This window comes from Ischnura elegans, chromosome 5 (assembly GCF_921293095.1).
Source record: "Ischnura elegans chromosome 5, ioIscEleg1.1, whole genome shotgun sequence".
Classification (NCBI taxonomy): Eukaryota; Metazoa; Arthropoda; class Insecta; order Odonata; family Coenagrionidae; genus Ischnura; species Ischnura elegans.
Genome location: NC_060250.1, coordinates 69351888 through 69378051, shown reverse-complemented (window position 1 = coordinate 69378051; position 26164 = coordinate 69351888). Strand labels below are relative to the sequence as shown.

At 38.8% G+C, this 26164-nt stretch overlaps 1 protein-coding gene across 2 annotated transcripts in view; it reads right to left on the bottom strand.

The window, feature by feature from the left end:
• The window catches only part of LOC124159030 (E3 ubiquitin-protein ligase MYCBP2-like), a 324405-nt gene that overhangs the window by 17888 nt on the left and 280353 nt on the right, over positions 1–26164 (bottom strand). Inside the window, exons 47-62 of one of the 2 annotated variants that reach the window (XM_046534516.1) lie at positions 24565–24882; positions 20607–20847; positions 18466–18662; positions 17163–17476; positions 15607–16696; positions 12014–12438; positions 10698–11429; positions 9644–9932; positions 8297–8598; positions 6327–6521; positions 4131–4339; positions 3910–4030; positions 3419–3555; positions 1859–1949; positions 1524–1638; positions 494–702 (exon numbers count right to left, since the gene is read on the bottom strand). In XM_046534516.1, the coding sequence (XP_046390472.1) occupies positions 494–702; positions 1524–1638; positions 1859–1949; positions 3419–3555; positions 3910–4030; positions 4131–4339; positions 6327–6521; positions 8297–8598; positions 9644–9932; positions 10698–11429; positions 12014–12438; positions 15607–16696; positions 17163–17476; positions 18466–18662; positions 20607–20847; positions 24565–24882 (4985 nt within the window). The remainder of the gene's footprint in view (positions 1–493; positions 703–1523; positions 1639–1858; positions 1950–3418; positions 3556–3909; positions 4031–4130; positions 4340–6326; positions 6522–8296; positions 8599–9643; positions 9933–10697; positions 11430–12013; positions 12439–15606; positions 16697–17162; positions 17477–18465; positions 18663–20606; positions 20848–24564; positions 24883–26164) is intronic. The other variant, XM_046534517.1, reaches the window with a different exon arrangement.

The following is a 26164-nucleotide window of genomic DNA, read 5'->3' as shown; positions in this document are numbered from 1 at the left end:
TTACTCGAAAAATATGATTGTAATTAAAATACTGTAATATATTTGTTATTAATACTGTTAAATTGTATTTCCACTTTTTTATGTTGTTCACTGCTGAGACTTAAGTGTAAAATTTGATATGTTCCATAGGACAAGGTCCTAGAACAATAAATTTATTATTATTATTATTATGTATTCAGATGGCAGTATTTACCACATTTAGTTCTTACCTAATCATTGAACATTCCTTTTTCTACACAAAAAAGTTTGAAATCCAATCTGTTTTAAAAATATTATACATTAATGCATATTGTTACACACAAAAAATGAAATAGATATCTAAAAAAAAAAATTCCAACATAAAACTGGCCATAAGAGATATGTACTGCTGAAACATTCTCATGTATTTGGTCACAACCACAAAAATATTGTGCAAATTATAAGATAAATCTATCATACAAAGAGAAAAGCAAGACTAAATAAATAAAAAAACATACAGAATCATTAAAATTACCTGGGAAGTTATCAAGCGGAATACTCTGAGTGTCTCTGCCTCACAGCATCGCTGCTGGATTGTAGTTGAGCTCCTTTGCCGGCCTCCACCCAATGGGCCACCAACTCTCAACGATTCTCCCTCCACCTCACCCAACACTCTGACCTGCCTAAGCCGCAGTGAATTGTCGGGCCCTTTCACCTCAAGGCGAATGATGCGATGGGTGGGATCTGATGAGGAGAAATCAGGAATTGAGTTGAATTGATGACCAAATCCAAAACCAGGATTTCACATAATAGCCTCGATTCATAAAATGCTGACACTGTACATTAGAACGGAGAAACTTAAAATTTCACAATGAATGCAAATAAAAGGAAAGAGGTAATATGGAAATAAATCTAAGTACACCTAATATAGATTTAACTATCACAGCAATTTTTCTATTGGGCACATCAAATGCACTAAGAAAATGGGGAAAATAGAGGCCCTTAATATAAGGAAAAATGTTCATTTGGGAACACACAATGTGTGTGTAAGAATTTATAATTTAACCCACGCATGAAAAAGGCAGTCAAATTCGAAATTTTTCATTCAAACAAATTCTGATGCTCATGCTAGCCTTCCATCTCCTCCGCAACAGAGCTTCCTGGATGGGCAAGTTGGGTCTGCATCATATTGGCGGAGCATGTATCAGTTTCCCACTTGGCAATGAAGTATTATATGAGTGACTGTGTGCCACTGTTGATAGATACAACAAGGAGAAATAGCAAGACTGATTGCCCAGATTGGGCAGTTTCAGATTTGAGTTGCTCAGCTGTACCCATGAATTTGAAACGATAAGCTCATAGGAGAACTTGGCATAGAACTGGGTCAAACTGATCTCAGGATTGCTGTCTAACAATGATTATGATGATGGAAAATAATAGATTAGGGAAGGGAGAAGGGGCCATTGGAATTGGGAGACATTTCACTTGAAAAAGTCTAGTATATATATGTGCATCATATAATTAGTGATTAATAACAATGGATGCCTATGTTTAATCTGCCTTACCCAAGATTGGACAGTTGACCCAACCAGTTGATCGGCTTTCCACTTCAACAAGCCTTAGCCTAAAAAGTTCTTCAAGGTTCCCTCCAGATAAGAATGTCACACTGGATACTTTATTCTGGAAAAAATATACATAATATGGTGACCCAGCATTATTCCACATTAAAGCTAAAAAAACAGTATTTGATCGATATAGAGGGAAATCACATGCTTACTTATGATTATGTAAAAAAAGACATTTATTATCCAATTTAAATCACTTAAGAGCTCTAGATGTTTCATATATGTAGTTAGAAAAATTAAATAAATGATATAAATACAAAATCAATAATACTTACAGCTAAATCTCGGCAATTATCAATGTGCACATACACAGACCTCGGAAATATTTGAGGAGGGCAAATAATCGTGATGGTCTTCGTCTTATTCCTAGAAAATTCAGGAGAGGATGAATTTCAACACTTTCAATACACAACCGTATAAATGAATAAAAGAGTATCTTTTCAATACGTACACAACATTCAATCAAAAATGATGATTATGGATGCAAATAAAAGTACCATATAAACGCGTGTAAGAGACGCACCCCTATTCTGCGCATCAGAGCTAAAGAAAAAGAATTTGCCGCATTTTTTTCCTATGGCTCAATGAAGCAGACGTAAGCCTGGACTTTCGGCCGTTAACAAAATTTCCACTTTCAATACTAAAAATTTACAAGGCATTTTTCAGCTAAATTTACACGATATGTATGGAGCTTGGAGATAAGTAGGTATTCACATGTAGTCTTAAACTCATGATGCTTACTAGGGATGGTCGGATCAGATACCTTCGATCCAAATATCTATGGATAATGCCCTTCACCTTATACTTCGGATCCAAATTCGTTGAAGAAATTGAATCTGAATCCACAATTTTAAATCAATGCTTTCGCAAACACAATGTTCCATAAGAGTGAGTAGAAAGAATTCTGATCCTCTCTTTGCACATGCCACTGCACTGCAATGCTTGTCTTACTGACAAACAATTTTTTTTAAATAGCTCTCATAGGAGTATCGCAAAATCAGCTGTGGAAAATTTTAAGGCAAAACATGACAGGCACTAGTGTGTGAATCTTCCCAAGAGATTGAACAACATTTGGGGGAATCTCAGCACCGAAAGACAATAACCATGGCATAGATTTCACAAGAGCCTTCTGGAGCCAAAAACCCCAGGCGATCTTTTCCATGTTCACCTCTGAGGTACTGATGTGACGGATGGCACGGCACGATGCTTACAAGTAAGAAACGCAAACAGGAGCATTGTAAAAATATGTCACTAAGGAGGAAACTCCCCTGCCTGCCACTTGTTTTTGACATTAGGTTTCAGATGACAGACTCACACTAAAAACCAAGCCCACTCAGCTCCCCTTGGACTTGCAACTGCAGAGCGAGGGGGTGGGGGAAGATAAGAAATTCGTGTAAAAGATGCACCCACATTTTCAGCTGCAATTTCTGGGATAAAAGGGTGCGTCTCTTACACGCATTTATACGCTATTCAATCGTCCCAGTAAGTATCTGTTTACAGTATGAATCACAGTACCAAAAATTTGCAGAAATCCTTCAATAGTGTTTCTCATGAGTCTGTTACATCCAAGGAAAAGAAAAATTTGAAATAACTGAATGCTTTGAGAATAATTCTTTCAAAAAGAAATATGATGAATAAAACTTGATTTACAGCTGATGATTACACAGCCTTCAGATCAAATATACAGTAATTAGTGATCCTATACATCAAAACCCAAAAGCCAAAAACCTATAATCTATGTAATGTGATTTTTATTACAGACATGCAACAAAGTTATGAACTCACACAGATTGTATAGAGTACTTAAATATTTTGGAGTCAGTAATGACATTTACCTTTCTTCTTCGCCCGATTCCCAAAATGTCTCAGTAGAATTGTCACTAAGGCTTCCTACCATTGCTGGTCTACTTGAGGCTTTCATTTCCACATTTGCAGTCAAGTCTTTTAAAGCTTCTACTACACAACAAGATACCTGAAAAAATTGAAGCCAAGTCAAACATTAGGAAGCAATGCAAGCTATTCATTCTTATTACACAAAAAAAGCATGAACAAGTCACAAGACACAGGTTGTATAGCACATTTTATAGCAGAAGTCATTATAAAGAGTGCTGAAGATATCTGGAAAATCAGTCACCATAATACAAACTTTTTATCACTGAGGTTCATGAAAATCCCTTCTTTTTCAAGTCATTAAAGCACAAAATGTCAAAATTTTGGCTTAAATACACATTTCTATTCAATCAGAAAAAAAGAAAAAAATTTCCCTCTCTCCACACATACAGCAAAAAAGAGATCCATGAGGGAGGAAGAATTTAAAGGAAGTTACCTGCTGTGAATATGAGTGAGTTGAGGTATGACTTTCATGCATACTGGAACTTATGCCCTCCTCAAGTTGATCCTCTTCAGACCGAGAAAGAATCTTGCTGATATTGCTGAAGACATGGCTCCTGAAATGATGAATGGAAATTTATTTAATTAAATAAATATGTACCAGAGAAAGAAATTACGAACATCCTTGCAAAACGGAGAGAAGGCCCAACAACTAACCTATGCAAAAACGCATGATCAGTGGACCTAAACCGAATGCCCCAGCATCTGATAGCCATCGTCTGAAGGGGTGACCCCATCGGAAGCAAGAGCATGAGATCAGCTACGGTTTGAAGAAGGCTGTGAAACGATTCTTGAAGGGGGGCTACTGCTTCTCCTCCAATGCTTACGTCACTTAGAGGATGATCACACACACCCCGTGACTGCTCCTGGAATAAAATTGCTCTTTCAGTCTCGTGTGTATGAGTTATATTAACATACAATATACAAAACTTGGAATTACATGCACCTTGTCATCTTGAATTCATTACAATGAAGTTGAAATACTAATTAACTAGCATGAACATTTCTGAAGATAGGAATATCCAAATTCCTATAAAATCAGGAAAAAATAAATATCTCCAACACCAGCTTTTTCATTGACTTTGAAACCATAACCAGGGAGAAGAATATACCTGCCAATGGCACTTAAACTTATCCTAGCTAGTGGCAGGTTGACATCCATTCTTCTTCCTTTCATTAAAATTTTTGTGGTTTCAATTGTATTTCTATTTTGATAGTCCATCATGTTAAAATCGGTCCAACATATATGTATTAAATAAATATAATGCAAATTTTAACACAATTCCAACTTATTACAATATTTTGCATGAATTATTAAATGAAAAAAAATCATACTCGCACAATACCCAATTTATTCCTGTATTTATAAAAACAAACTATTTAATTGATACAGTGCACTGATGATCAACCAAACTTTCAATTTACTGTCCTATAAAATGTAAATACCTCAAAAATCACTCCATCATCATTTCCTTCCCTTTCCAGCCAAACCCTGTCTTACCGTAATGATAGGAATTTGGCACATTACACAATTTGAGTTACAAAGTCTTACCAATCATTTGCATGCTCTAAGCCTGTGTGGCTTGCTTTTGAGGCTATTTTATGCATGTCAAGTTTCAATCACAAATAAACGAAGGCATATAATGGGGAAATAGGTTGGTCTGGTATTCACTAGTCTACTTTAAGAGTAGACTGGAGATTGCACTCCTGAGTTGGGATATTATCACTGCAAAAGACTCATCTGCATATCTTAAATATAGCTTAGGGTGGAAACATCAAACTCACTGTCCCACAAAATATAGTTGTGCATGAGCCACCTAGATAAGAGATTTGTGAATATACTCAGAAAAGATTTGATGCGGCACAGTCCCAAAATTTTCTTAAGCATGGAGCTCAACTTTGACAAATTTCAATTCTTTCAATGGTAATCCTCACAATTGTTAGAGCCCAGCAATTTATTTCATGTAATTTTTGAGGTTCAAAATTTGCTGAATTTTCTGGTCGTGCTCAGCTAGGGTCCATGCTGAAGTCTTACTTAGGTCGGGTCCTTGGAATTTCAAAATCATTGCATAATGAGTAGGGGAACATGTGGAGAGGGGATATACAGAAGACTGTTTCACATAGGTAGAAATGGCATCCTATTGGTAAGAAATTTTTTTTCAAAGGCTAAGTAATGGTTACTTGCTCAGAGACTGGAGTGGATGGGCAGAGGGAAATGAGGAGAATTTGAAACTTATATGTAAGACAAAACAGCTCAAGAAATGTTTCTCACGAAAAAGAAACAGTATCTGTTGGTTCACATATTTTGGAGTGTAAAATAATTATATCAACATAATGATGCAGGCAGCACATATCTTAAAAATAAGTCCTCAGGACAGTCGCAATTTTCCGACTCTCACCCTTGACCTACAATTACATTATTCCTACCACCAGTGGTGCAGCAAGGGGGTTTTTGAGGATAAAACCCCCCCAGAGCTCATAGAAATTTTTAAGTTTAATCCATTTTACTTAATGGATTAGTATTACTTATAGAATAGTGTTAGGATTAATCAAATATCTCTCATAAAGCAGTCAAACTAGTCATTTTGAACCATTAATCTTAAAATTTTCAGGAGGGCCCCTGCAACTCCCACTTAACCTGGTGGGTATGCAATACCCCCACACCCCAAAGTATTAGTTGCACCTGAACCCTCCCCCCCCCCCCCCCAGCCTTGATTCCTAGCTGCACCCCTGCCTACAGCAATAACCCTATACATATTGAGGAGATTCTGTAAGAGCCTTTCCAAAAGCCTAAGAAACAAAGAACACACCAGATAACACAGAGATTGCGGTAGGATAAAGATTTGAACTTGCCAAAACATCCTCTTTACGATCCAGCCTGTTGTCATCAACATGCCCACCAACAGCAACACCATCAGGCTGATTTTGATCTCCGATAGTACTACCAACTGCAGAAGCACCAGTAGGACTTAAGGCCACCACAAACCACCATAGAAGGTCATGAAGGCACACAGGCTGAGTAACATTTCGAAGCAACCAGTTCAATGCCTACAAAGAAAGAAAGATATTTTCCTTGATGACTATGACACTTATATCCACACAATAGGGTAGTTTCCTTCATCAAAGAATACGAAATTCACTGATTGCGATTCGTTGCCCACCATTACTGTATTCATAATATACAAATTATTTCGTTTTAGAAATACCAGTTTAGACGAATGGAAATGGTCCATTTTTATCCTCATTTGAAAAGGGCCAGATTGGCGCCCATGCGATACCACTCCACGTGACGTCACAGGGACCTAGTTTCTATACTAGAAGATAGGAGTTATACGTCGTCTGAGGTTACCAATGCATGCATGAGGCGCAGAGCTCAGGGAAACATGTCTTAATAATCACTTATTAAAACTGGCTAAGGTCGGAAAGTTTTCTTCATTTCATAAGGTATTAATAATCCTTATTTAAGCCAAGCGCTACCAGCCAGCAGGGTACTCAGCTACCCGCTAGCAGCCTGCGTCGTATCAGCGCTCAACTCGCCTCAAGGTCACCTCAAAAGGCGGCAGTGGGAACCAGAAATATGTCACACGGAGAGATTTCCTGACATTCATACTTACGCGTCGCGTTTTCGCGCGCTAGAAAATTTTCACTTTTCATTTAATCGCAAAAAATAGATATCATCATTTAAAAATCTAAAAGCGTGAAATACGTACTCTAGGAGTAATAATCTTTCGATTTAGGCAATGAAAAAATAATAGGAAACCACCCTATTGCAAGCAAGAAATCTAGGGTATAAGAAATTCAAAAGCTTTGACAATTGTCTCACAAAATTTTGTTCTTTTATCCCTCAAATTTTCAGCTACAGAAATTGAGATTTGGTGCATTTAACGTTGATTCTCTCTCAAAATGTTTTGTGATTTTAGCAGTTGATGGAGCAGATGAAAACCCATAACAATGTGGTTATTTACAACAAGAGAGACAACATATTGTTTGCCCTGCAACCCACGAGTACTTGCTTGCTTTGTGGGCTGCCTTATTTCAGGAAAAGAGCTCACTCAAAACATTCATCCATGCTCTAATTGTGATTGATTCAAAGGGCTGATGGTGGAGGGATGATCGGTAGCAATCGGCCACATGAATTATATGTTGGCAACTGGTGTGAAAAATATTAAAATTTAGCAATTTTCTCGAGCTTGTAAAATTCATAAATAAGTCTGTGAGCTTGTAAAATTCATAAATACTGGACAATAGCCTTTGACTGAAGGTACAAAATCTTTAAATTCCAATTGTGTCATTGATTACACGCTGTGTACATGATAGCTCGTCTGCAGGATTATCTGTCAATGTGTCTGTACTCCAGACTCATAAATTCAATCGGAAACCTAATGAGGTTTAAGTTTCTACCTGGGAGAGATATCAGCTCCAATACTATAACTACCTAATGCCACATTGCATCCAAAGCTGGTTTCAATAAGTGTAAACATAATCCATCAGTTTTAAGCCACAGTAGGGTTTGAAAGCATGATTTTTTCTGCCATTAAAAAAAATTATTATTTCAAAAACTTATCAAAAATATACTCAACCAAGAAAATGAATAAAGTTGAATTAAACCTACTCCGAAGGTCGATAACAGTACCAGATAACACCTACCACTTAAACTGAAGGACAGGACAACTGCAAGAAAATATCTTACACAACAGTCCATGTATAATAGTCAATTGCTTTCAGCTGAGTTCACTTTTTGTGGCTTTCAGAAAGTTCATTTTTATTAGTATTAGCCATGCTGTAAGATTTAAACTAATTGTATTCACGACAGAGACTTTTACCTGCATAGCATACACACGACATGTAGCTCTACGCAGAGCTTGCCGCATGGCAAGCTGTAAACCTTGAAGATCATGCTGCTGAAGTAGGAACATAAGAACCGGATGAGAGAGTAAGTCACTGGATCCCACAGCAGAGCCTGCACCCTGGCTCCCACCCCTAGCAGAATGAGTCGATGAGGACATGGATGCTGGTGCAGGGCATGATCGGTCCAGGGGCATCACCAATTTCTGCAGGGCAGGAGATGCGTAACACAGGAGGGAGGAGCCTGTGTCTGAAAGGAATAGAGCCCTTCTGCTGAAACCTACACAGGAGGAGAGTGTGCAAATCCAGACATGTTAAAAAAAATTGTAATACGACAGAGGATATCAAATAAGATAAAATAAAAGATGTACAACTAAACTCTAAATACATAAAACAGGTATCAAAATATTTAAAATATCAATGAGTAAAATAAAACAGTCCACTGAAAATGAAGTAGCACAAGAGGGTAAACACAGGCAGTCATACTACTGACATAATTTAGCTATTCTTTTTTGGTGAGAACATATTCATTGACTGAGTAGGGATAGCCTAAACCATCAATCTACCTAAATGGTATAATACATAGGTGTTCCAGGAACAACTACACATTACAGCTGAATAGAATATGGCTGGTATCACAGAAAACACTCATGAATGTATTCACTTTACCATATAACTGCATGCCGTATTTATTGCTACATTTCAAGCATTTACAACAAATGAACATATGAAACCATTGATGGTACAATATGATGATGTAAGACTAAAGATAACATTTAGGAGTATAAGAAGGGTAATGAAACAAAATAAAACATGAAGTGGTGTTTAAAAGTACCTCTACAAAATAATTCTTACCACCGATCATAAGCAATAAAAATGATAACTTCTCATTTACTCAAGCAAGGTCATTTCCATAGGGAATAATATTCTGAATGCATGAAATAAGCAAACCAGGGACCAACCAAAAACATTGCAAACACATAGAAGAGAGACGGTAATATTTGAATAATCTCCTTGAAAAAATGAAAAAAAAATGAAACATTACACATTTGCATTAAAAATGGCATGGGACATTAAAACTGCATTCAAATCAGAGATAAATAGAAAGATATGTACTCCTTTGTTATTTCTTGGCCAACAGGGCACATCATATCTTAGTCAAACGCATGAACAGAAAGCAACACAACAATGAAAATTTTACCTTAATTAGCCAGGTCATTATATATCCATCAGAATGCATCCAAGTAAAGATGATAGCTCCAGCAAGATCTCCACTTGTGAGAGTTATCCTGAAAAGTGTTTGAAGTCTTTTCCACTAGACTTACCGTGTGCATCTCCACTACTGCTGTTATTTCTGCGCCTCATGACCACACGGCCTGCAGGGGTGTTGGGTTCGATGGCAGACCCTCCCATTGAACCTAAAGCAGCTCCTGGGCCAGAAGGAGCAGAGGGAGCAGCAGTCCCAGCCGCTTCAGTTGAAACTGCTCCACCACCGACTCCCCTTCTCGTCCAACATTCCCTGGCTGTGGTACCCATCGAAATGGACCGGTGGAATGTTCGACCCTTGCTTCCTTCACTCTCATTATCACTTAGAGGTCCATCTCGAACTACACTCTGGAATTGGCAGGGTTACAAGGATATTATAGTTAAAAAACATAGTTTGAGGAATAATAATAGTACGTGGATAGCTAAAAAAATAAATTATCTTTTGAATTTTGAAGAAGAGTACACATCACTTTAAATTTCTTAATTTTTATGATTTTAAAAGTCAACACTCTTAAATAGACTTTTAAAGCACAAAACTTTCATCCCAATTATCTCTCTAACTTTAGGTAAGGTGATGGAGGCTTACTAAGGGCTTGCACAGCAGTTGAGTCCGTGGATTTTCAGATTTTCCATCTCATGAATTCATGCTCGACAGAATATTTTGCAATAATAATTTGCCATAATAATAATAACTTTTGCATTACATATTAAGCTTCTTTTTATTCCATTTTGAGGTACTTCTGTATCAAAAATGTCTCACATCTTAAGGATCTTCAAAATACCACAAAAAGATAGTTCTGAATGTGACCTATGTAAAAGAGAACTCGGAAATCACTTGCATTCAAAAACACAAATAAGAATATATGTATTTATGCAATTTTCAAACTATCTCGAAATATTACAGTAACATGACTCTTAGCTTGACCATAACAGTTTCACCAAAGAGGAAGAAGTAGCCGTATACATTGAGGTCCACTTAAAGGGAGCTTTATTAGAAACTGAAATTATTTCAACTATTTTGCCCTCTTTTCCATAAAAACTGATAAAAAATGAGATATTGAATTCTTGAAAACTGAAATTCTTGAAATAAAAAACCTAAATTCAATCACTCACTTTGACTCCTTGAAGACCTGATATGCCAGAGCTTGGTCCAGCAGCATTTGATCCTTCAGAGGGTAGAGCACTACCTCCACCATCGAGCAGCCTTTGAAGCCCACGTTCCCCATTCCGCCTGAGGGTCTCCTCCAACAGTCTCTCCTCACATATAGCCCTCAACTGAGATGGATTCACTCCAAGGGCCTTTAGGCACTGAAAAGGCGGCTCAGTGGCTGAAGACACTGATGACGAAGGTGTTGATGAGTTTGACGATGAAGAGGATGCAGGGGGTAACTCGAAAAATGCAAACTGGGAGGCCGTTGAGGTTGGAGCAGTGGGTGCCCGGTGAGATGGGGGTGGTCCGTACTCCGAGACCACTGGCATCGACGCCGCAGATGAGGAAGATGAAGATGATGGGGGAGGTGGAGGGATAGGACCCGAGGGGGGAATGACCTCACCACGGCGTCTCCGTCGTCTGTGATGGTGGTGACGATGGGAACTCACACCATGAGCTATTCCAATTCCTGATGTAGAAGTGGTGCCGGGGGCTTCTCTTGCTGGAGGCAAACCGGTTCCAGCGGCACTTGCTAAGTCCAGCAGGAATGCTGCATTTGAGCGCATGAAGTGGTGTGCATTACCCTGCTGAAAAGTTGCACCTATTCCAATCGGTGAGGGGAGGGAAGCTTTCGTAGGAGTGAAGAGATTTTCACCAGGGGTTGAAGGGATCACAGTAGTTGCTTTTTTTCTCATCTGGAAAAAGAGAGAGTAAGTCATCTACTCAGGATTAAATAAATAAGTCACAAATCCACTAAATGCAAAACTACCAAAGGCAGTAGCTACCAAAAAAAGAACTATGTGACATGTGGGAAACAATGAATTTTCTCTTTTATAATTAATACAGAGAACTTTATAAGCGGGAATGTAGCACAATGCTTCCAAAACACTAATATTACTCTTCACTAACTCAGTGATTCAACCCCGACATTGATCACGGCAGGTGATGGTAGGGCTCACCTCAGACTAGCCCACAGGTTGAGCAATTTACATCTTCCGGGAAGGGAAGCCAATTCCTTTCCCTTTTGAAATGTAAAATTCAACAAAGCTAAACTAGAAATTATAAATTACACTGAAAAAGTAATTGGAATACTTCTGAAGTTCTCCACCAGGCCAGGGAGATACATAATAGGTGCACAAATTAAGTACATATCGGATTGGTATGCTTGATATGGTCAAATTGCAGCCTTTTTTTAAGCAATAAATAGCACAATGCTAAAAAATAATGCAAAGAAGCTTAAAAACGATCAAACAAAAAAAGGAATAAAAGTTGTAATTACCACTTTGGCACTTGCCGCACTCCCTGCCTTCCCACCACTGGCAGGCCGTGCAGCTGTCGCCGGTGAAAGGGTGGGTGTGCCCTCAGTACAAAACTTTCTCAAGCGTATGTACTTGTCCCTGCAAGTGTCACACATTAAGTACCACAGGTGCTCGCCAACCCCTCCATCACCACAGCTGCCCATGTATTCTGAAGCCAGATGACCAAAGCTGTTATATCCTTTTCCACCCGAGTGAGCGCCACAGCCTGGATGTTTGGCTCGCATGTGGTGGGTGATCGGATGAGGGAATACGCCTCCACACAACTCACACCAGGCAGTCCCTCCCATCTGGTTTCCGCTCCTGAGCCCTCTGGCAACAGCATCTTCCCACAATGGGCCACCCACTTCCACAAGGGTAGGCTCTCTTTGGCTCCCATCACCACGGCCTTTAAAACAATATATTCCATTATTAAAGTCTGATTCTATTCATGACTGCACCTCTCAAAAAACTGAATGAAAATTAAATATGGATGAGAGAATGTTTATAGCACTCATTAACTGTACACATCGGGAAATTTATTCCCACCAATGTTATGTAATTAAGGGCTTTTCAATTACATATAATGAAACCAAATCTTAACTGGGCAAAACTTTTTCAATGCAAAACAAAAATACTTATAAAAATTCTTTGATAGAACCAAATTAAGTGGCACTGAATAGATTTACAGTAAATTCCGGTTATTACGCGCCTCACTTTACCGCGGTTTCGGATATACCGCGGGTCTCACCATGTCCCCCGAAATGATTACATTGACCTTTTTTTGAGGTAGGTAACTTTGTGGCGAATTTTATCTCGGCGTGTCTACCGACGCGTCGCAACGGCGCTACTTCGAGCGACTGTATTAACGCGGTTGGCGACGTATTCCATACATTGTTTCGTAGCCATAAAAAAACTCGGTAATTCCTGATCGGTCATTGTGTCTTGTGAACTCGAGCTGAAAAGTGTTTTGCACGGCTATAATAATTTTCGAGATTCAGGGAGATTGAGATAATTCTCTTTCGTACGTTCGCACCGCGGCGCTCAAACCAAGGTAGGTACTCAATGCCCACAGGCTTCGAGCATTTAATGATGAATGAGCTGTTTTACCTTTGTCTTTGGCTTAATATTAATATGAAAATTACTTTTTTACGAAAATTTTCATTGATTTTAGGGTAAAAACGATGTCTGCCAAAAGGAAAACTTACACATATAAAGAAAAGTTGGGCATAATCGACAGAGTGAAACGCGGTGATTCAAAATCAAGTTTATTCAGGGAGTTTGGTGTTCCTGAAGGAACTATTCGTGGTTGGATGAAAGAAGAAGATAAATTACGATCACATGTTGATCAAGTGGATGACGAAATAGGACTTGATAGAAAAAAGGCCAGATTGAGTGCTGCTGTTTTACGTGGTTTGTTCAGAAGCGCAGTGAAGGTGTTCCATTATCCGGTCCACTTTTACAAGCACAGGCAATTAAATTAAATAAACAAATAGGTGGTGCTCATGATTTTGTGCTTCTGCTGGCTGGCTATCGAGGTGGAAAATTCGCCACGGGGTAGCGCAAGTTAACATGCAAGGAGAATCTCGTTCCAGTGACAGTGAAGCAGCTAGAGAATTCTGTGGGACTTTACGCAAGATGATTGATGAACGTGAGTACACTGAAGAGCAATTGTATAACTGCGATGAAACCGCTCTCTACTACAGATTGCTTCCAACAAAATCACTTCATATTAAGAAGTCGGCAAATAAATCCGGAATAAAAATGAGCAAAGAAAGAGTGACTTTATTACTGTGCGCTAACAAATCAGGAAGTCACAAGTTAAAACCTCTGTGTATTGGTAAAAATCGAAGTCCTCGGTGCTTCAAGCACGTTAATATGACAGCACTACCCATAAATTACAAAAACAGTCAGAATGCCTGGATGACTCGAGACATTTTTTTATCTTGGTTCAATGAAGATTTTGTTCCATCGGTTAAGAGCCACTTAAGATCAAAAAAGTTAGAAGAGAAGGCACTACTTCTGTTAGATAACTGTCCGGCCCATCCGTCTTCTGAGCTCTTGATATCGAGGGATGGCAAAATAGTGGCTTCGTTTTTACCAAAAAATACGACAGCTCTTATTCAGCCCATGGACCAAGGGATAATCAGAGCATTTAAAGCCCACTATCGGCGGGAATTGCTCACTAGTGTCATAAATTCAGAACTGCAGGTACAAGAATATCTGAAAACAGTCACCCTGAAGAACATGGCTTATAATATTGGTTTGGCATGGAAGAAAATAACTTCAGCTACAATCCTCAATTGCTGGTCAAAGTGCGAGTATACAGCGGGCAATAGCATGGAGGACGAAGACGAGTTTTTGGGTTTCACGGAAGAGGACGCACGTGAAGCTTCAGATGTTCTTTGTAATAAACTATTTGTGAGTGATTTCGAGGCCTGGGTTCGCGAAGACGAGGAGACTCCTGTATCTGCTTATAAGAGTGACGAAGAAATTGTGGCTACAGTCCTGAGCCGCGCAAAAACAGCTGCATCATCGGAAGATGAGAGCGAGAATGAAGAAGACGAAAGTGAGGTCGAGATGCCAAAAATTGGCCATTCATTACATAATATAAGTGAATTGATGAATTGGTTGGAGGGACAAAGTGATTGCGATAGTATTCATCTGTTGCACTTGCAAAGCATAAAAAATTACGTGACAAAGAAACGCCATCAACTATCGCGGCAAAAGAAAATAACCGAGTACTTTAGAAACTCCCGTTAAAGTAGAGCGTCTAAATCATAAAATAAATATTTTAATAATGTATTACGCAAATAAATTGGCTATAAAAATTACCTTTAAGGGTTTTTTTATTGCTTCCCACGCAGATTCCCGTAATAACGCGGTTGTCCGATAACGCGGGTGTAAACTATGTCCCCCTAGACCCGCGTTATAACCGAATTTTACTGTATTTCTTTTCAAATCAAGTGCAAATGCAAAAACAGAGGAGAGGTCAAAATTGAAAGTGAATTCATACTGAAAGCAGGAGATAGAGAAAAAAACGAATAATTTCAGGAAATGAGCAGGATGAAAGCAATAGTTAAACTTTTATAACTTCAGTGTTTACACATGAAATCATCTAAAAAAGTAATTATGTACTGGTAACTAAGACATTTTGACTAATCCCTCTTATTTTCTAACGATCATTTATGAGTACTTGCAAGAGCTAATGTACACAGACTCTCAGGTGCCTTCTTGAGAATAGCAAAGACTTTTTTCATGAATTTATGCCACTAGCAAGACAAGCTCAACAGATTCAGGCTTCAATTGGTGGAAGTTAGACATATTTAAATAAATAAAAGATCGTAGAACTTTTCCACAAGAATTTTTAATGCGTACAACGCATTTTGGCTCACTGAGCCATCATCTGGTACAAGACCAGATGTTGGCCAGTCTTGTACAGATGATGGATGGCTCAGTGAGCTGAAACGTGTTGTACTCATTAAAAATTCTTGTGGAAAAGTGCTACGATCTTTTATTTATTTAAAAAAAACTAAGACAAGCCATTAGAAACATGAGATTTTTGGACAACATTCACCAGGTGGTTTCCAGTCCTTCTTCTTCCTCTGCCCCTTGCGTTCTTTGTGGTGGTGATGATGATGGTGATGGTGGTGGTGGTGATGATGCCGCTGCCCAGATGGTAGAACCCCTATACCAGCCTCAGAGACCCCCGTGGAGCGCCGTCGAATCACCTGATTTGAGGCTGTTGTGAACGGCCCACTACCACCACCACTGCCACTTGGACCTACACTCAAGGTAGGCACTTGAGACACAGGACCCTGTCTTGAGAGTGCAGCCAGGCACCCAATGCTCACTTCTTCCCACAGAGTAACCAGAGCTTTAAGTGCTGGAGGAAGCATGGTCACCGTTTTATACTGCTGGGGTTGCTGGAGTTGGGGAGGGTTAGGGGTTGCAGCTGTAGCAGCGGGTGTAGTAGTGTCTCCTCCTACAGACCGATCCATTCCTTGCCCCATTAACTCAGGCATCCATGGTGAGGTTGGTTGTATATGCAGATACGTCCCCATGCTAACTTCCACCGAATGCCTTTGGCGAGCTTTCTGCTCCTTCGTCAAAGCTTCGCTTTGGCCCATTCCGGCTCCGCTCACAAAAGCCTCCATCGTCATCCCCGGTGTACCAGAGAGATCCGCTGTGCCAGACCCATCCCGAGCGACGACAACTGCCCCATTTTTCGGCAACCCCGGATGAAACTTGAGGAAAGATGCACAGGCCATGGCATCGTGAACCACCCCCTCATGCCACAGGAGAGCAGCGAAAGCAGCACGCAGGCACTCAGCCACCGATGGGCTCATAGCCTCCTTCACGGGCGATGGTACAGGAGCAGGCTCTTTGAAAGTGTCTTTGACAGAGGCTAATTTCTCTTTACTGCTCATTCCATTTGCTCGTGAGGTACCGACAGCTGCAGCAGGGGACATGGCACGCTTGGATCGCAACTGCTTGCCAGAGCGAGAGAGCTTTGGAGAGAGCCTCAGGGGGAGTGATTGATCAGGTAAAGCAACTGCACTGCCTACCCCACCTCCCGAACCTATGCTGAAGTGTGCTCGACTTCCCTCAGGACTGGTTTGAGTTCCAGTTTGTGTGGTGGTCTTTGGACTGTCAATAGTTGGATCCTATAAAACATTGAAAAAAAGCATTCTATACAATACATCCTAAAAGCAGCCGAGTATCATCTTTTTAATTTCTCAATTCCACATTGATTACATGAATATGAATTTCTATCACATGGAAAATATAAATAAACAAAACAATTAAGGCATGCTGTTAATCTCAAACAAAAATCAATGCTAAAATGAAGTCCTCGACTACGATGCCAGGAAAGTTATCATCAAATAAGGGTGAAGATATACCAAAGACAAGTTTACTAAGAAACAATTTATAATCACAACAAAGAACCACAGTATAGATACGTCGGTTGAAAAAAGTCTTAAATACTTCGAATTCTTAAAAAGAAGAATACAATATAAGAGTATAAGAAGAATATTCTTCCTGGACGTCAGACAAAGATTTAATTGTTAAGAACATCTCAGAATTTTTGGGTCTTCATTAATGTTATTTGGAGCCGTATTAGAACAATACCTTATCATCGCCAGATGTAGGGATGTCTCTAGGGAGACTGCTGGGTGGTGCCGTTCCCAGTGGCAATGAAGCGATCAAAGGTGGAGGAGGAGCTGCAAGGACCCCATTTGGGCTATCCGCAGAGCGGGTGAGCACCGAAGAACTGCCGCTGGGGCTTTGCGAAAGGTCTCGAGTCAGGCTGCTCACTAGGGCACTGGTGGTGTCACTGTGTGCCGAACCCCTTCTCTGAGACCCCCCTCCCCCACCCCCTCCACCACCACCCACACCGCTTCCAAGACCTCCTGTACTGCATACCCCTGCCACACTGCACACTCCTACAGAACAAATTGAGAGAAAATTAGTTTATTAGGGCAATGGTGAGGGGGATACAGTCATTTGACTTAAAATAATCGCTTGGCCTCTGTTGGGTCATTTTCCTCCCCCCTGTTGGCTCCTGTGGTTCTCAGGTTTCCCAAGTTTGGCATTTTTGGCCAGCCTCAGCCACCAAGTGAAATTCACTAATGCCTTTTAGAGATAGGGCTCCCTGGCATTACAATTACTCAAGGGTCAGTAACCCTTTTGCTATTGGTGGAGGGGCCACACAGGGTTTTTCCATCAGTGTTTGTTGAATGCCGGGACCATGTGGACGTGGACTTGGACCGTGCACTTCATCAGAAGTTGCACAGGAAACAAACCCATATAAGCTTAAAGGTGTCCTCACCTTTCTTTTGCCATAACCTGGGGCACACCCCTGCGTGCACATTTTTGGTACTCTGGGCCAGTTCACGCACAGCCTCACTTAACTCATACATTGGATGTCCTTTCCAAATCACAAATTTTCTTTCTCATAGACATTACAGTTATAGTCCAGCCCTTGCAGTTAATCATTCTCCCACATGGACACCCAAAGCATTTATTTTTGCAAAACCTTTATTTCAATCAGTGAACAGGGTCCAAACAGGATTTCTATCATTTATTTCATCACCGTTTCTTTTTGGCATCAGTTCTGGTTTCAGCCGCAATATTCTGAAGAACTAATAACCACAATGGCAAATTCGTTATTACAAATATTCAACACAAGTATATAAAATTTTCTAGTGAATTTATGCTTAATAATACTATTTAGTTTCAAGAAGATTCAACAAATGCCATTGAAAAGTGTAGAGGATAGAAGCTTTTCCTTTCATTATACTAAAAATTTATTTTGAGTGATACGTGCTACTAAAATTAGACAATTTTAACTTGAAATCAGGCATACGATGGTTCAAAACATTTGAAGATTCACCAGCCAACCTCAAAATGGATGTTTTGAAGCACCACTCACCAGGACTTGAGCTTCGGCTATTAAGATGGGGAGAAGGAGAAGGGCCGGAGTGGCCAAGTCCTTTTGGGCTTGAACTCCTAGATGTTCTCCTCGGAGGTGTCCCAGGTGGAGTCACTCCATTTCCATTAGCACGGGACTCTCCAATGGCTTTCACCAACTCCTTCACTGACACCCCCACAAGTTCAGGAGGGAGATCCCTAGGTGAGTAAGGAGAAAATCGATTAGACAGGATAGTACTTTTAGCATTAGGAACGACAACAGATACACAGAAAATAGAGAAAATGATCCAAAATGTCAAATAATGTAAAACTTAATCTGTGAGATTGGAAAAAAAAGAGTACCATAGAGTGGGATGTATTTGAACATGTGGGGCAGGTTCAAATAAATATGACCACTTCAGTACACATTGTAACAACTTCTGAATTTCTTGTTTTGATACAACCTAATTTGACGTTAGGCCCTAAAAATGATATACAGTGAGTCCTCGTTCTACGTCACCCCGTTTAACGTCATTTTGCGTTAACGTCACGAAAATTTTACGACCGTGATTCGTTTATCGCCCCTTCGCTTCGTGATAACGTCACGTATTTTAAATTTCGCGCGAGAAAAAAGGCGAAGTGGCAGGCGTTACAGGTTGTTTGTTTCGTGGGCGGTAATACGGTCAGTCTATTCAAAGTGTAAAACGGTGTGTATATTGTTAAATGCGATTACGGTTTTGGAAAATTTTAGCATCAGAGACATTTCCACGGCAATGTTCAAGAAAACAATGTTCACAATAATTTTGGTTCCTGATACTGCGACGATGTTTCAGCGATGATGACGCCCAGGCGACGCCTGCCCGCCTCAATTTGCAATTAAAACCATCTCTTCGATTTCATAATCCCAGTTTGCCCGCCCTCGCTCATTTGCGCCATTTTGATTTCGCTCCTGACCGGTCCGAAAAGAAATTCTCGTAGCGAGGGTAAGGCCTATGGACCGGAGCACCGGATCCCCGGTCTGTAGCGTCTGGTAGCATTCATTGGACCGCGAAGCCGAAAAGCAAATGCGGGAAGATACAAAAATGGAGAAGGATTTACGTCACTGCTGCTATTGTCGTCGATGAAGACAGGAACTCGTATTTATGCCATAGTTTGGCATTCCCATCGTAAAAAATGCCCCAGATATGACACGGTAAAATTTTTTCGCATAGGAATTGTGAGGTCTAGGAACCGATATTCAATTTTTACATTGTTTTTATGGGATATTATGCTTCGATTAACGTCATTTCGTTTATCGTCACATTTTTCAGGAACGGTAGGTGACGTTAAACGAGGACTCACTGTAATGTGTTGTGTTTCCAATAAATAGAATGTGCTCATGTCTTTTCACGGGAGTTTTGGTGATATTTGTGAGATGTGGCAGTTACATGAAGAGTTTCATCGCCTGAAAAAAAACTGCCTTACAATGTGGTAAGTAACTGTGAATGGATTACAAAATCATTCCATCAAAAGATACATTTATAAACAATGATTTTGGGAAATATCATTGATGTGGGGCGATTATGTAAGTAAATACAATACATAATGTAACATTGGGTAGTTCCACCAGGTGACACGGCACGCAACTAGAAGAGAGTGACCAGAGGCGGGTGGGCACATAAGTATGAGGCAGAGCAAATGAAGAGATCTGTTTACACGATAAAATATATAAAGATGATTTCAATGGACAATGCCGATGCCCTAAAAATATATTAATAGGTATTCTGTATCTAAATAAAAATACATGGCAAAATTGTTTTTTTTTTGTTCAATACCCATACATTGCATGATTCATTATTACTGGTTTTTGAAAAACTTCATAGACTGAGCAAATTGATATTTATGAGCAGACTAAGCAAAATAATGGGTAAAAGCACTGTTATCTGTTATGACTCAATCAACCAAAACAGCATGTATAGTTGCTTCATTCTGCAGCATGTATTCTTGCAACATTAATGCACAGTTACAAATTCAGGATAAACCAAAGTCCAAATTTTGACTCACTGTAACCTAATGCAGCATCGAGCATGGCTAACAGACAGTATACCTATATGTATGAGCATATAAGCTTACCTATCTAATTTTTATGCTTGTCCTACAAATGAAAAAAAAAGTGTGACCAACCTTCCGGGAGATCCTCGTCTTTCTGATGTGTGCCTAGTTTCTTCTCCTTTCAGCCACTTCTGGAGTGCAGCAAATTTACTGCTTTCCTTTTCCCTATCTCGCTCTTTTTCATGTGGCTTGCTGCTTGAGGGCCCTGGTCCTACACCAGTAGCAGCAGGAGGACCTGGCCCTTCCTTCACCTGTGGCTGAACCACCTTCTGAGAGGTCCCATCACTTTTCTCTGAGGGCTCTGTTGCACTACCTAAAATTACGTAACTTTTTGAATATACCTTCCAATTTTATAGAATAAAACTTACATAGTTTGCGAATGATTGAATTGAGCTGTAACAAAGCATTACATACCTCAGTTTTCCCACAATTAACTAGGATTACAATTTGCTGGTATTGATGAAACCAGGTCTACAACATATGCATAGCGATTCAGCTTCCACAGAAAGCAGCAGATTACACAAAAAATAATTCTGAGGCTCCAAAGGAAAAAATTTGATTACTCCAATCTCCAGCACAGTAAACTCCTGATTATCCAAGTTCATGACAGGGAGAGGTGGCAGGAGTAATCGGAAAACAAATCATCCAAACTTTCACTTCATTTCTTATAACGTTCATGTTTTACGTAAATCAAAAAATATACACATATTATTATTTAAGCATATATGTAGTCTGTAAAATTAGTTGTTTTAGCCATGACTTTATGGAATCTACTTGACATAATGAGAAGTAAAGAAAACTTTGTAATTCCACATAAATATCGAAGAAATACATTTATGAGGAATTACTAAGTTTTCTTTACTTTTCTTTAGATAGTCTGCACATTAGATTACTTCAAGGACTCATTGAGAGCTATCTTCACCCAACTGCGAATCTTTTTAGTGGCAATATATGTCATTGTACTCATATTCCCACATTTCCAAATTCTCCAGCAAACTGCTTACACAAGTGAGTGCCTAGCTGTAGCTCTTGGAATCGCTGTTCTCTTTTTTCCTGCCTCCCTTCCCTCACAGCTTTCACTCTTTTGACCTTGACTAGCTGCAGTATTAACAATAATCCTTATACATCATCTGTTGGAAGTCTGGCTCATTTCTTTCTCTTCTTACTCCCGGCCAGCAATTGATAAGTTGCTGACTGAGTCTACTTATGCGTGACAGCAAAGAGTAATCACCACATCACGAAAGCTAGGGCACAATTGAGATCTCATGACCATTCATGCCAGAGTGCAACAAAAATCTCGGCTTCCCTTGGGCGGTATTCAACTGTAAATGCATTTCAAAGCCATAGATAATATTTTCATAATTTATGATTTGCTATGCATTAAAGAAAAATTCTAAAATTAATTATGAGTTGTTTTTCTACGGCTCATCGCCTTCTTCAATGTTAGAGTAAACGTTCAAGTAAACTTGAGACATTACTTGTCAATAAGTAAAGATAATAATTACATTTTTCAATGGCAATGCTAATGGAAATAATCACCCAGGTGTATTCTTGCATTAAAATAAGGTAATCCTAGTGACTTTTCGACATATTTAATTTTATAAAAAGATTGTGGAAAAAATCATAGGAAAAAAAATATTAAGAAAATCCACAACATGGATAATCCAGTTATAGATAATCGGGAGTTTTCCATACCCTATTTTTACCTAATTAATTACCCACTCATTCATTTGCACACCATATAACCAATTATGCTATCAAACCACCAAAATGCAACCAAACTACATACAAAGAATTAATAAATACATTATTCTACTACAGAAGGCAAAATACAATGAATAAGTCCATACCTCCATGATAATATTTCACTTCATATGGATAAGAAAAATGACATATCATGCTTATATTTTCACAGGGAATTTTAAGATTGGTTGTAAATACAAAACCAAAAAAATCTATTGCAATTCCATCACATTTATCTCTCTTATCCAAAATCTCTCTTAAGGATATGAAATAAGATTGTGATCATTTTACTGTATGACATTCAAGACTTTTCATGAATGACTTTTATAACTGAATGAACCAGTGAGTATTTGTTTTACAACATAAAATGGGTAAAATTAAACACAAATTTTGCTCAGATGGAGGGAACAAAACATGGACAGTGTACCAAATCAAGAGTCAGATAAGAGATGAAAATATACAAGGTGCACCAGTTAGACTTATAGATGTAAAATCAAAGCCTTCAAATAACTAATGCGAGAAAATCCAAGTTCTACGGTGTACCCTTTAAAGTTTAAAAGCACACACACCTCACAGACCTACCATATTTTTCTATAAAAGAAACTAAAATTGACTTTCAACCTATGGTATTAATGAAATACAGTCGGATCCAGATTTAAGGTTTTCACATTTAATGTTTTCCGTATTTAGTGTGTATTTTTTGGGGTCCCGATTCATTCCCTATGCGAGCAAAGTAAAAATTATCCTCATTTAGTGTTTCCGCATTCTGCATTTTCCCACATTTAAGGTCGTAAAATACTGTCCCGCACAAGATTGAATGTTTTTTCATTATGGTTTATTCAAATGATTATCGAAATCTTTGAATTTCTGCTCAACAACAAGAAATTCTCATGAAATTTTAACAAGAGTCGATTGAATCTACCCGGGAATGGTTCTTCATCAGCATTCTATCACAAATGTAGCACTGGGACCTTCAACTTGCAAGCCGGGTTGTTTGTCTTCAAGTGATGTTTCACTCTCCTTCTTATCCAAACGCTTTTTATTTTAAATTCGATCTAATGGAGTTAAGTCATCCCTTAAAACTTGTAACGACCTTATCTTTCACTTCTTGGACTTGACTTTGATGATTACGTGATGACTAATGACACGAGTTATTCTCCAAGGGCACTTCTACTATGATGGTTTTCTAGGAATGTTTTTCATCGATGGCTTACGCACCTTTCGACTTTCATCTCTGATCTCTACAGGAGGTGCATTGTTAGATCAATATTTATTTGCGCAGTTTATCCGAAGTTTCTTTATATAATCCATTCCAAGGTCAGTTTCTATGGATGAACCGTAAAAGAACCGACGAAGTGTTTTCCCTGACATGTTAGACTTGCTATAGTCAGCAACATGTCACTCTTATGCATAGAATAAGTTTTTTTTAATTCATCAAAGCCACTGAAAAATTAGTAAAAATGGAATCAAGTTCACAGCAATATTCTGCGTGGAAATGCTTTTAAGTTAATGTATTTTGTAATTATCTTAAAATATAATCCACTCATTGCTTTATTTTCTTCCCAACTTTTTTAGCTCTCTCCTGAAAATTGTTATGAAACCGCCTTAGTGGGATAAGAACATTTAAACAATGAATTTGTTTGCTGCATATGGCACTAGTGACGAGGGGGTGGGGTCTGGAATTCCCCCACACCCAAATATGAAAACTCAATTACTTTTCCTCTTCATTAAAGAAAACAAAATGTTGAAAATTCATATATTTACAAAAGATTTCTTTGAAAAATGAAGTTGTTTCCATTATAGAAAGAGTTAAAATTAGTTTAAAACTCTCTATTTGTTAACTTTTTTTTATTTTCCCCCACACCCTAGTTTTAGACCCCCCTAACAACATTCCTGTCTCCTCCACTTCGAGGAACATTTTAGTGACTTAAAAATATATATTATTAATTAATATAATGCCATTCCAATCATTACAGACCCTAAAACCTGAAAAAAATGGCTGGTCCTCATTTAGTGTTTTTGGGCATTTAGTGTTTTAAATTTTGCCCCCCCTGAAAAGCGTTAAATCAGGATTCTACTGTAACACAAAATACTTAACTAGAACCCAGCTTATAATAATGCTGATTTCACACAAAATAAAAAAATATGTAGCATCTACATTACGTCTAACACAGCAAAAACGCCAAGCAAGAGAAAAATCACCACAAGCTCAGCGACAAAGGTAAAAGTTACCATGCAACATTGACAGAGGCTGAGGATTCGCAAAAATAGAAGAAAAAAAACTCACTCCGTGTCTCAGGCACAGTTGTTGATGAGCCAAACACAAAAGGGTTAGTGGCGGCATGAGCTTCGTTTAGTGCAGAGGAAGGTGCATGGTGTCCAGAAGCACCGAAGTTGAAGGGTGGGGGCGCGGCAGTGGCGACAGATGAAGAGGATGAAATAGATGCGGCGCCAGAGGAGAGGTGACGCTGAGTGGTGCGGTGGCGTGGTGAAGATGGGGAGGAGATGCCAGAGGAGAAGTCGAAGCCTCTCTTGGGCGAAGGGTAAGGAGATGAGGATGCAGGCTCACCAGAAGAGAGGTGGGGCCTCGCATCATGGATGAAATCTGAACAGTGGGCACAGTGATCACATGCAGGGTGGTTAGTCAATCTATTTAGGCAGTTAGGGTAATAAACCATACTTATATCTTAAAATAATAGATTATTGATGGTAAAAAGAGGAGTTAAAAAGTAATAAAGAATATCATTAAAATTGAATAGTATGACCAACACCATTTAACCCATTAAAGAATACCGATACAAGAACATCTAATTTGATCGACTCTCGCACAGTTAAGGCAGAAGCATATTCTGCCGGGATTTTAGTCTGATGCCTCGTTGAGGGGACAAATACATTTTTGAATTTTTAAAAGTATTAATACTTTTTCAAACTGCTTTGTGCTAAATTAATTAATATTGTATTCGGGCAGAAACTAAAACCAGCTCCTGAAGATTAAAAATAGAATAGAGTTTATTCACCCAAATAAGGAAGCTTATGGTTCAAAAAATATCCTTGACATTGAACACTGGTTAAGAATAAACACACCATTATAATAATAAAAATGTTCGATCGAAAATTCAAGCATGTAAATATTTCACATATAAAGACGATGGTCATCATACAGTAAAAATCTGTCAACGAAAAAAGAATATTCTACCCTGAACAAAGAAGATGGAGAAAATCTTCAGCTATGCTTACACATATATAACCCAAAATGATGTTTTCATACAATAATTGGGAAAGTCTTCAGGTTATGTTTATTCTTATATGTAACTATAGAGCCATTAAACAATTATGACCATTATACCAGTGAAATGACTAACTACGAATGACAAAATTTCAAAACTTTTCACTGGATACAAGAAGTCCAAAATTTATTTGAATCTAAATCCCTGATCAGAAAGCTTATTTCTTGTGTCAGAGCTTCTTTTATCACCAACTGAAAATAGCAATCCAAATTATCCATATTTCCACTAAATTTAATCCTTAACTCTGTTATTAGATGTAATAAGTAACTTTATTCCTCCCTCATAAATTCACTTCTTCAATCCCGTTCACAGTGAATGCTACAAAATTATGAATTTTCCATCTCTAGTACATAGAACCCTAATGTTCCTAATACCCCAATCTCTAATAATTGGAATCTTAAATCCAAGGATAACAAAGTGTTTGCCTTAATCTTTGAATCCATCCCTAATCTCTTCTTAAGAGTTATAAGGAAGACAGACTCACCATATAAATGAAAAGGGAAAACTACAATGGTGCAGCAAAAATTAATGTGTCTGAATGCTAGTCTGTCATGCAGGTGAAAACCTACATCTCTTCACAGCATACATGGGCAATCACTG